The following is a 12,151-nucleotide window of genomic DNA, read 5'->3' on the forward strand; positions in this document are numbered from 1 at the left end:
ATAAGTCAAGTGCAGAAACTATTTGAAATGTCCAACATAGATGCAATAATGGAGCCATAAGTTTCTAACTCAAATTTATTAACTACTAGTTCTTTGTGCTAAATTCTAACTTTCCACTCGTAACGATTAACACATCACGGTATTTCTTCAAAAATTGATATATCCCTTTGTCAATTACATTTATTATTAAGCAATGATCTTTTCAAGATAAAGCTCGTGCGCAATGGGACTCATATCTTAAGCCAACTGCCTTTCTTGGACTACACCAAGCTTCAGGGCTTAAGCACACTTCAAATGAGCTTTTAACAACACTCACATAATTACCATAGTACCTAGCAACATGCATGCCCAAACACAAACATATTAAATATGTCTACATATAAACCTAAACTACCACATAACATTCTTTTTCTCTGTTCTCTCATTGAGGTTATGTTCTCTCTCTTTCTCATGCCTACCAGAATTCGAGTTCGCAGAACGCCATTTGTTATAAAACCAAGGATCAATTTTAGTCCAAACTTGATAAGTTGACGACTCAATTGGTGCCAATAATAGGCAGGATAAATTCCCACCTCATTCTGAAATCAAGCTCAGATTTAATTCCAACAGCTAATTCTACTTCGTCAGACACACACAGGCAATCAACCCTAATAATAATGTGTTGACGGGATTCAGGTGACTTTGACATATTGGTAATGCTACATGCAAAAGGGAGACATCTTAATTAAGAGGACAGCCAAGAGCAGAGCCACTTAAATCACCAAACATCATCCACAACTAGGACCTAAAAAGACTTTGGCAATATGGCTAATGAACTAACCCCTTAGATCATTGTTCACTTTCCACGAAGCCCGAATTACTTTCTACCTTTTTGAGATTATATAAAAGAAAAGATCTTTTAAAATTCCAACTTTCTTTCTACCTATCAAAACGAAAGTTCAAACCTTCCATTATCCAGCAACCAAGCTTTGACAATACAGTGAATATACTGACCATCAGCTACTGTCACGTTCACTAGGTAAACAGCCATATATCTCATAATCAACAGCTCAATACACCTTCATTACTACAAACACAATGATTGCCTCCCCCTTCTTCTTTTTAATTGTCAAGAAAAGTCTAAATCATGGTCACAAACTATGACCAGCAACAATACCAGAGCACGTGAAAGAGATAAGTCACATTTTGTTTGAGCTGAACACCATCCCAATATTCTATCACGGACGACAGGTCATACATCCGAAGGGAAATAGTCAAGATCATTGCAACATATTCTACCTGGAAATTTGGCAAGGAAAAGCGGAGGGGACAAACAATGGACATTAAAGACTATGTAACCTCTATCTTTATAGGCATCTAGTATAATGGGTAGATGTAATTTAGGCTCTTGAAATTAACACAGTTTGCTCATTTGATGATGTTTTATGCCTTTATCTTCTTTCTTGTGTCAAACTCCAATCTGTCTTCAGGTATAGTTGGAGAACGAATCATATGAAGCGCAAAACATAACAAGTCAGAGGTAACTCTAGGTTTAGGACAACGGATAACTTCCACTGCAAGGTCAAAAGGCAAAGCACATTCACTATTGAAAATAACTATGTCAAGCTCGTTGCACACTGTAGAGGTGCATTTAAATTTAATTTCCCGACCAATCATCACAAGTTGTTTGACAGGAAGTTCTATATTCCTCGTATTTAAATATCTTGGGAAAGAATCATTTAGTTCTTTCAAAATTTAAAAAGCTAGAGATACTTGTGTGAACTTGTAAGTAAAATGAACCAACTAATTGCAGCAATGGCTATAAATGGAACATAGATCACTATAATTTTTTTCGAGTGGTGGTCTCCTGTGCTGGGTGCTCTAGAGTCATCAGAGCTACCAATTTCAGTGTGGATTAGGATCGTTGGAGTACCATTGCAGATGTGGTCACTTGATGTGTTCAAAGCTATAGGTGATCACTGTGGGGGTTGGGTGGAGACGGAGGAAGAAACAACACTTCGAAACCATCTGAAATGGGCCAGGATTAGAGTAAATGGAGATGGGAGCAGGGTACCCAAGGCAGTAACTCTTGAGCAAAGTGGAATTTTTTTCACCTTTCAAATATGGACAGAAGCTCCGGCTAGAATATTCATCGGAGAAGAAGGTGGTGAACAACCAAAGAACCAGCAGGTATCGAGGCATCTGTCAAAAGGTACAGGGGTTGGTACATCACATAAAGAGAGGATTGAGGTGGAACACGTGGGTTCTTCAAGTGGTCCCTCAAGGCCATGTGCTAGTGAGGCCTTTTGTTTGAATTGTTTGGGCCCAAATTCTTAAATCCAACCTGAAGAAATTGTGGACTCAATTCATTTGGGCCAAGCAAAGATGGGGCTGAGAATTTCAAGTGAGTCACAGAAAAAGAGGATTGAGGGGGAACACGTGGGTTCTTCAAGTGTTGCCTCAAGGCCATGTGCTAGTGAGGCCTTTTGTTTGAATTGTTTGGGCCCAAATTCTGAAATCCAACCAGAAGAAATTGCGGACTCAATTCATTTGGGCCAAGCAAAGATGGGGCTGAGAATTTCAAGTGAGTCACGTGCAAAGAAGGGGCTGGAAACTTCAAGTGGGTCACGTGAGGTATCACCCAAAGTTTTAAAGACTCCTATGGTTGTAACCGAGACACAAAGTGATAAGTTTCTGCTTAATTTGAAGGAGACTGCGACCAAATTTCTGGAAAGTTTTGGGACCTGGGAAGCAGCGAATAAGGAAAAATTATCCTTTAATTCTTCTTCTCCTTATCTTTCTCGAGGGACTGCTGAGGCAATGAGGGGTGACGCAGAAACAGAGAAGGACATAGATGATATGACAATTGTGGATGGGGAGATGGATAAAGATAAAGAAAATTACTCTGTACCAGAGGATTCCGACTTGCAGCTCATGCAGGTGCATGATGTAGACCCAGTAGACATGCAGGAGCAAGAATTGCAGGAGGTTGAAGCGGGAGCATCAAATTGGGTGAATTCTAATATGCTGGAGTTAAGCAAAATATATGGGGCAACCTTTGAAGGATGTAAAGAGGAAGCTTTAGCTCTTTTCACTAAACTGGATGCAAGAAAGTCGTCTCTGGAGAATTGGGAGGGGAATGGTAAAGTGAAGATTACAAGAAGCAAGGGGATTGGGAAGAATGAACTTAAAAATCTGCAGTCAGATTTGAATGACCATGTGGAAGGAGCCAGAAGCAGGGGGGAGGGTTCTAAGTCTAACTTATCAATGAAAGTTAAGTTAGTTTCTTGGAATGTGCGGGGCCTAAACGAATTGACCAAAAGAAATCTTGTAAAGAGCTTGATGACTGGAAAGCAGACATTTACTGTTTTCAAGAGACAAAATTAGAGAAAGAAATAGAACTGATGGCCAAACAATTGTGGAGTTGTAGATAGATGAAATGTGGTTTTCTGGAGGCACAGGGTAGTTGTGGAGGCATCATGATTTTATGGGACAGTAGAGTTTGGAAGGGGACTTAATTGCCAAAGGAACTTTTTCGGTTTCATACAGCTTTGAAGCTGTTCAGGAATCTTTTAGCTGGTGCCTTACTGGTGTGTATGCTCCTCATACCAGACTGGATAAAGCTGAGTGTTGGGAAGAGATTGCTGCTATGAAAGGACTGTGGGATGGGCCTTGGGTCACATGTGGTGATTTCAACACTAACAGATACATGGTGGAAAGCAGGAACAGCACAAGAATAACAAATATTATGAGAGATTTTTCTAACTGGATTGAAGACATGGAGCTTCATGACCCTCAATTGAATGGGGGTAGATTCACATGGTTTAGGGGAATAAATCACAAGATTAGATAGATTCCTATTCTCTGGGGATTGGGAAGAGGCTTTTAGAGACATTAGACAAAAAACTCTTCTTAGAGACATTAGACAAAAAACTCTTCCTAGAGCTGACTCGGATCATACTCCAATCTCTTTGGAGTGTGGCAATTGGGATCAAAAGAAGTCTTATTTCAAATTTGAAAATTGGTGGTTAGGGGTGGAGGGTTTCAAAGAACTGGTACAGAAATGGTGGTCTGAGTTTGAGGTGCAAGGCTTTCCTGACTTTAAGCTTTGCAGTAAATTAAGATTGCTGAAAAATAAGCTCAAAGAATGGAGTAAATATAATTTTAAGGTACTAGCTAATAAGAAAAATAGCCTTTTGAACGAATTGGCTGAGCTGGACCAGATCCAAGAAGACAGAGACTTAACTGAAGATGAAGTGTCGATCAGGGCAACAATTATGGTAGAGTTGGAGGTACTTGCTAAAAATGAAGAAGCAAGTTGGAGACAGAAATCAAGGGTGTTGTGGCTTCAACAAGGGGATAAAAATACTAGATTATTTCAAAGAATGGCTACAGCTCATAAGAGATATAATACCATTGACAGGCTAAAAATTGAGGGTGAAGATGTGGTTCAAGCGACAGAGATTAAAAGAGCTATGGTGGACTACTACAAAAAATTATACACAGAATCAGAAGGATGGAGGCCCTGCTTCAATTTTCCAAATTGCCAAAAAATTAATGAAGAGGAAAAAGAATGGCTGCAAAAACCTTTCTCAGAAGCTGAAGTGGTTAAAGTTATCAGTCTTTGTGCAGTGGACAAGGCACCTGGCCCTGATGGTTTCACAATGAGTTTTTTTAAAGAATGTTGAGAAATACTTAAAGAGGACATAATGTCAACCATTCATAACTTTCATCAGAATGAGCTCTTTGAGAAGTCGTTTAATGCAACTTTCATAGCTTTAATTCCTAAAAAGAATGGTGCAGAAGAACTGAAGGATTTTAGACCTATCAGTCTCATAGGGGGAATTTACAAGATTATCTCCAAGTTGATCACTGAAAGATTGAAGACAGTCATGGGGAAATTGGTGGATGTTCATCAAATGGATTTCCTTAAAGGGAGACAGATTCTGGATGCAGTTTTCTTGGCGAATGAACTAGTTGACTCCAGAACCAAAGCAAAAAAACCCGGGATTCTTTGTAAGCTGGATCTCGAAAAGGCTTATGATCATGTTAATTGGAAATACTTGCTAAAATTCCTTACAGATATGGGGTTCGGTGTTAAATGGATCAACTGGATTAAATTTTGCATAACCAATGTAAAATTCTCCATATTGATCAATGGTAGTCCTGAGGGTTTCATCCAGTCACAAAGAGGCCTCAGGCAGGGTGATCCAATGTCACCTTTCCTTTTTTTTGTTAGTTATGGAGGGTCTTAATCATATGATCAAAACAGCTAAGGCAAATGGGTGGATCAGAGGTTTTGGCTCCCAAATCAATGGTGTTGGAGGCATGGAAATTTCTCATCTTTTGTATGCTGACGATTCTCTTGTTTTCTGTGAAGCTGAGGTGGACCAGATTAGACATCTCAGAGCAATTTTAACTATCTTTGAAGCTTTGTCTAGCTTACATGTCAACTGGGGGAAGAGTTTTTTATACCCAGTTAATGATGTACATAATATGCAGATTTTGGCAGTTAATCTAGGGTGTCTGGTAGGTGCCATTCCTACAAAGTATCTGGGGATGCCTTTGGGGGCAAAGAGCATCTCAAATGACATATGGAATGATGTGATTGAAAGGTGCGATAAAAAATTGGCTAGGTGGAAAACTCAATACTTATCTTTAGGTGGAAGATTGGTTCTCATAAATTCGGTGCTAGATGCTTTACCCACATATATGATGGCTCTATTCCCAATGCCTAGAGGGGTAGAAAAGAAGATTGACAGGCTGAGAAGAGACTTTCTCTGGAAAGGAAACAAGGATAAAAAAAATTCTAATCTGGTAAACTGGGAAGTAGTGACGATTAACAAGAAACAAGGTGGTTTGGGCATAAAGAATTTGAGGCTTCACAATAAAAGTCTTTTACAGAAGTGGCTTTGGAGATTTAACATAGAGGACAGGGCTCTCTGGAAAATGCTCATAGTTCAAAAGTATGGGATGATGAATCAGTGGATTACCCAGGAGGTTGATAGTCCCTATGGTAGTAGTGTCTGGAAAACTATTAGGAATCAATGGCAAGAGTTCTGGGGCAAGGTGGAGATCTCTGTTGATGATGGAAGAAAGACTGTTTTCTGGGAAGATCATTGGATTGGCCAGAATAGTTTAAAGCTCACTTATCCTGTTCTGTACTCAATATGTCTTCAAGGTAATGCTACAATTAATGAAATGTGGAACCAGCAAGGGTGGAATCTGAATTTTAGGAGAGCACTTAATGATAGGGAAATTGAGAGTGTTGCTACAATGATACAGGTGCTGGAAACTTTTAGTGGTATAACTGAGAGATCAGACAGTCTTAGATGGAAATTGAATAGCAAGGGCCCAGTTAAATCTGTCTATTGGCATCTGAACCAAAGAAGTCAAATTAATGTGAACTGGCCATGGAAGGAGATTTGGAGAGTTAAAATTCCTATGAAGGTTTCTTGTTTTGTCTGGCTGGTGATTAGGAAAGCCTGTTTAACACATGAGAGGCTACAAAGAAGAGGTTTCCAGATTTGTTCAAGATGTCTATTATGTGGGCAGGAAGGTGAAAACAATAAGCATCTTTTTTTGCATTGCAAGACAATTACAAATCTGTGGCACATGTTCTGTTGTATTTTGGGTGTTGAATGAGTAATGCCTAGTTCAACATTGGGACTTCTAAGCAGTTGGAAAAGTGTGGGGAAAAGAAATAGTGATGAAGATTGGTCGCAGGTCATCCCTGCTTGTATATGGTGGGTAGTCTGGAAAGAAAGGAATTCAAGACATTTTGAGGATACTAGCAGTTCCATTCAGAAAATCAGGATGGATTGTCTTAGTTTGTTCTTTTTTTGGTGTAAACAGAATTTGTGGGGCATATAGGAGAATTGATAGATTTAATTGGCAATGTATAAGTTTTAGCTTTTGAATAGGGGCACTGACTTTTGCTGTAAGTATGATTCTGTAAAGTTCTTAACTTAACATTTTTTAGGTGTTAAGTTATGGTTAATACAAATGGTTACCTTTGACTCAAAAAAAAAATTGAGCTTAAGTCAAGGATTGAACATTTTCTTTTCTTCATAAAAAAACGTTGATATCTGACCTCAGATGCTTAACAGTAAAGGATGAGAGGGAAAAAACCAAAAGAGAAAAAAAGTCATAGTCTTTTCTCCTGCTTCGACCCTGGTTTATGTCTTACTTTTCCCCTTCTGCTTATCAGTTTGCAGCATTAGCAACCTAACCTGCAGTCCATTGCCCACAGGTCGCATGTAGTCTTGGACCTTATTTTTCCTTTGTAATAACTAGTAACTAGTAATAATGAGGAAATAGGTTTACGGGAGACAAAATAGAGTTAACCTAGTAAGAGAAGAGAAAAAAGATGAAAAGAGAACATACAATGGAAATGAAGTCACAAAGGAAATCAGAAAGATCGAGCACTTTCATTCCATTTCATGCTTTTTTTTTCTACACCTCCACCTATTCACCGGGCAGCCTGCTATAGCCCAGAAACATCGGTGTCGGATAATCTACCAAGTACCCACCAATGTAAGAGCAGATGGACTCGCACTGAGTTTTAGAGGTTCCAACCCTGGGACGTCCAGGTTCTTCATCCTATGCCTTAACCACCCAACCACTCCTTTTGGGACTTTTTTCCATTTCATTCTTCTGATAGTGATCTTTTTCATTCCTAAGCTGTACTCGTATAAGAACCGACATCTAGATGTCAGTCTAGCATATAAGCATGCTCAATCAGTAATGATACTTCCTTTCTATATATATTTACATAACCTCAAGTAAGACAAAGTTAAAAAATCTGAAGGCAAGAGACCATATGACCTCCAATGTCTAGGAGGATAACAAAATAGATTTTTTTTTCTTTTTTGTAACCAAAAATCCCAAGTGAGTTAGCTAGCCCGACATTAGTTGGTCCATAGTTCAAAACTCGGGAGAATATAGCTCCCCCCTCTACCCTGCTTTCACTTAAATTCCAGGCTACCAGTCAGTGGTAGGGTTCTAACTTGTAACGTGCACCCCATTCTCACTTCTCGCATTGCGTCCTTCCACTAAACCAAAGCCCTAGGTGCAAAGCTAAGTAGAATTATCTGAGAAAGAGTTGCAGAAAAGCTATCCGTACCACTTCCACTCCTGTTCAAGATAAAGCAACAATTCATCGTAGAAACTAGGCAGCCAACTTGAGAATGATATTGTGGACAATTGAAAATCCTGAGAATTTGATTGCCTATCTGTTTCACTTTTCTCAATTGCAACTTTATTGGCCTGCTGCCTCAAGTCAAAATCTTCCCAAAGCCGCTTTATTGGCTTGAGGTGAACCTTGGTGTAGTGCAGCTCTAGGGACTTGAATCTCCCAATTCTCAGTAGAATCGCACGCATTTCTTGGGCAACATCAACCTACGAAATAGCAACGTGGCTCTTTTACAGTTTCCTTACTGGTTCATGGTGGAAGAATGCATTCATTTGAAAACATAAAATATAACTTTTAGAAAAGGGTTACAAAGGAGAAAGAGACCTTTCGATTGCTTAGAGCATCTGTTAGTCGAGGCTGGACCATTGAGTCTAGTCTATCTTCTAAAACTTCAAGCTGCCTCCTAATATTGGCAAATTCCGCAACCTGAAAATTGCAGGAGACATAATAAAGCGTGGACCTAATTCACGACACACTTTGGCATGTTAGGTCGGAAACACACCTCTCCAACGGCAGACAAGCAGTGCCTCATATTAGCCAGAGTTTCTGCAGCCTGTGGAAGATCACCACTTGCAAATACCTCCTCCACTGTTGAGCTTAATTGAGTTAAACCAGCAGCATCCTGAAAATTCAAGTATTTAGAGGCCATAAAAATAGAAAATTAGCAGTAAGCTGCTATAATTGCTAGTCTAGCCTTAAATACAGGGGAAACTTTTATTTAGAAATAAAATTTAAGTTAAACATTACTTTAACAAAAGTATTACCTGCAATGTCTCATATGCAGCTTCCATTCTTCGCTTGACAGTATCAACTTTTGCTAGTGTAGCCACAGATTCAGCAGATGATCCCTCAGCCTGCAAGGGAATTCAAAGTTGTGAGAGAGGGAATGACTCATTGCTTTAATTTGTGCGGAGCCTCATTATAGATTCTACAGAACACATACATCTCTACCTGGTAAAATCCCACAATTATCGGAGAGGAAGGTACATCGCAACTTTAATTTGACAATAATTTACTCCACCAGTACTGTTATATGGCAATGAATGTAGGCACCAAAGTATTGACAAGATAAGATTCAAAAAGGTGTGGAGGCTAAGCTCGACGTACGGTTATACAAGATTAGATAAGATAAAAGATAAACACCAAAAGCTGCAAGTAGCACGCATTGAGGATAAAATGAGAGAAGGTCGCTTGAGATGGTATGGTCATGTCTTGCATCGATCTCCAGATTCACCGCTACGTAGTTACGGGACCATGTTAAGCGAAGGTGCTGTAAGGGGATGAGGTCGACCTGAAATCACATGGAAAGAAGTTGACTCGAAAGACTTACAATTTCTAGGAATCCACAAAGACTTGGGTACACAGGACACATTGGAGAAAACACCATAAATAGTCCCTTATCTATGGGAGTAGGTCTAAAATGGTCCCTTAAATATACACTTACCGGTTTTAGTCCTTTAACTATCCAAAAACTTATCAAATTTGGTCTTCGTCTATTTTTTGTACAAACAGCGTACAAACCCATAAACCTCCGTGAGATTAATCGTTAAACCATTCCTCAGACCTATTTCTCTCTCCCTGCTTCTTTTTCCTCAAGTTCCTCTTGTTAAAAAAAATCAAACCCTAACCTCAACGATTCTCCATGAAATTCCGGAGAGATTTGAGACACAAGCCCTAGTTTTATTCAATGGAGGATAAAAGGAAGCACATTACTTGAAGGACCAGACATGAGAAAAAAGGCTTAAAAAGAAGAAATGAGAAGTGGAAGAAGCAAAAAATGTGAAGAGATTAAAAGCTCATGGGGCAGAGGAAAACAGAGGTTGGAGACCATTTGGTGGAATTAAAGAAGAAAATAAAGGTAAAATCGAGAAAAAGAAAGTGAGGATGATCGCGAGGGAGCAAAGAAAATTGATATGGCGAAAAAGGCTGTTGACAGATGTAGGCTTGATCCTGATTATAAATTGTTGCACTATCGCGTATCTGATCTTTTCGCGAATAACTTGAAGTTGGATCTTGAATTGTTGGAAACCGGGAAATTGACAGACATCAGCCTTGCAACCAAATGGTGTCCTTTAGATTCATCTTTTGATTGGCGAACACTTTTATGTGAAACCATTGCAAGGACAGCGTCCGCGAATCTATGGAGACGAATTATCAGAGGATTGTTAGAAAATTTGAGAAGAATGGTTACAGAAATTATGTGCTTGAGTTTGCCTTTTCGAATTTCAGAGACTCAAGAGCGACACCGGTGCTAGAATGCCCTTTTTTTTAACAAGAGGAACTTGAGGAAAAAGAAGCGGGGAGAGAGAGAGATAGGTCTAAGGAATGGTGTAACATTAATCTCACGGAGGTTTATGGGTTTGTACTCTGTTTGCAAAAAAAAATAGATGGAGACCAAATTTGATAAGTTTTTGGATAGTTAAAGGACTAAAACCGGTAAGTGTAAATTTAAGGGACCATTTTAGACCTACTCCCATAGATAAGGGACTATATATGGCCTTTTCTCGGACACATTGGAAGAAAAAGATCTAGATAGGTTATATCAACTAGTTAGGAATATGTTATAGTCATATTAGTACGTTTATTTAGGTCCGATGCTTTCCTAGGAGTATATTAGCCTTATCATAGATTTATATGCCAGTAAAAATACAAAGAACTAATATTACTCCCTTTGTTTCAATTTATGTGAACCTTTTCAGAGTACGAGGGTCAAACTCTTTAACTTTGACCTTAAATTTTGACATGGATTTTCCAAGTTTGTAAAAATAAAATTTATATATTTAGAAATTATATAAAAAGTACTATAAGTCATGATAATTTATAATTCAAATAATTTAGAAAAAAATGTAAGGAAAACGTGTTTAAATAACCACATCGAGGACTCCCAAATAGTAATAGGTTCACATAAGTTGAAATAGAGGGAGTATTATTTTTTACTATTATTTATATATTTAACTTTTTTTTTTTGTACTTTTACTTTTATTTTGTATGATTATGGTATGACATAAGTTTAATCGGAGAAACATGATTAGCGAGGATTTATATAGCCGACCCGTAGTAGTAGTTGTTTATATGCCCCCAAATAATTTGATAGTATTGAGTTAAATACAACAGCTCTTATACCCTTAGCATAATGTAGTTGAGGATAAACATTGAGGCAACCCCAATTGTGAGTATAGGAAGAATGAAATGAAAGGAAGGAAGGAAGGAAGGGCTCACCTTTTTAAGGTTAAGGAGGATGGCGTGGAGAGAGGAGCGAAGGGAGAGAGCATCGTCACGGAGGCGGATGACATCACGAGTGGCGCGGGGGACACGTAGGAGTGCGGCGGCACTTTGCTCCTCAAGGGAAGCCGCGATCTCTTCCGAAACCATCTGAAGCTTCATTTCCAGATCCACAAGGTGTTTCTCCACTCCATCCTCTCCGTTTCGTGACTGACACGCTGCGTTTATCCATTTTTTCGGATCAAATTTCTCCTCCGAGAAGGAACTCAGATCCACCATCAACATTGCCTTTCTTCTCCGCCTTTTTTCATTCAGTAGACAAGCACTACAATGAGCCTGTTTGGATGGGCTTAAAAAAAGGGGGAAAAAAAAAAGACTATAAGCTGTATATAAGCCGAAATAAAGTAACTTATAGCCTGTTTGGATGGGCTTAAAAAAAATAATTTATAAGTTGTTTTTAGTTTAATAAATTGTTTTAAATAAGTTAAGTTAAATGGGTTTAATTATTTTTTTGAGCTTATTTTAAACACAAAATGACTTTAAGTTGGTCAGTTAAACACTCAAAAAAACTAAAAATAGCTTATAAACAACTTATAAGTCAATCCAAATGGGCTCAATTTTGCTTTTCTTTTCTCTTCCGCTCTATTAATGAATTTCTCCCCATCCTCAATCACCTCATTTAACTTTTGAAACGGTAAAAGGTCAAAAATACCTAACCGTACTACAAATTTCCTTTTTCTATTATATATAAGTGGC

The 12,151-nt window shown here is 38.6% G+C and overlaps 1 protein-coding gene across 1 annotated transcript in view; it reads right to left on the minus strand.

Annotated features, from left to right (window-relative positions):
• Positions 1-11,765, minus strand: part of LOC132618895 (conserved oligomeric Golgi complex subunit 7) — a 17,888-nt gene extending 6,123 nt beyond the window's left edge. The window contains exons 1-5 of the mRNA XM_060333893.1: positions 11,393-11,765; positions 8,938-9,027; positions 8,676-8,795; positions 8,498-8,599; positions 8,105-8,379 (exon numbers count right to left, since the gene is read on the minus strand). Of these exons, the coding sequence (XP_060189876.1) occupies positions 8,105-8,379; positions 8,498-8,599; positions 8,676-8,795; positions 8,938-9,027; positions 11,393-11,680 (875 nt within the window). The 5' untranslated portion in view covers positions 11,681-11,765. The remainder of the gene's footprint in view (positions 1-8,104; positions 8,380-8,497; positions 8,600-8,675; positions 8,796-8,937; positions 9,028-11,392) is intronic.
• Between the last annotated feature and the right edge of the window lie 386 nt (positions 11,766-12,151).

The sequence above is a fragment of the Lycium barbarum genome, chromosome 11, assembly GCF_019175385.1.
Source record: "Lycium barbarum isolate Lr01 chromosome 11, ASM1917538v2, whole genome shotgun sequence".
Taxonomy (NCBI): Eukaryota; Viridiplantae; Streptophyta; class Magnoliopsida; order Solanales; family Solanaceae; genus Lycium; species Lycium barbarum.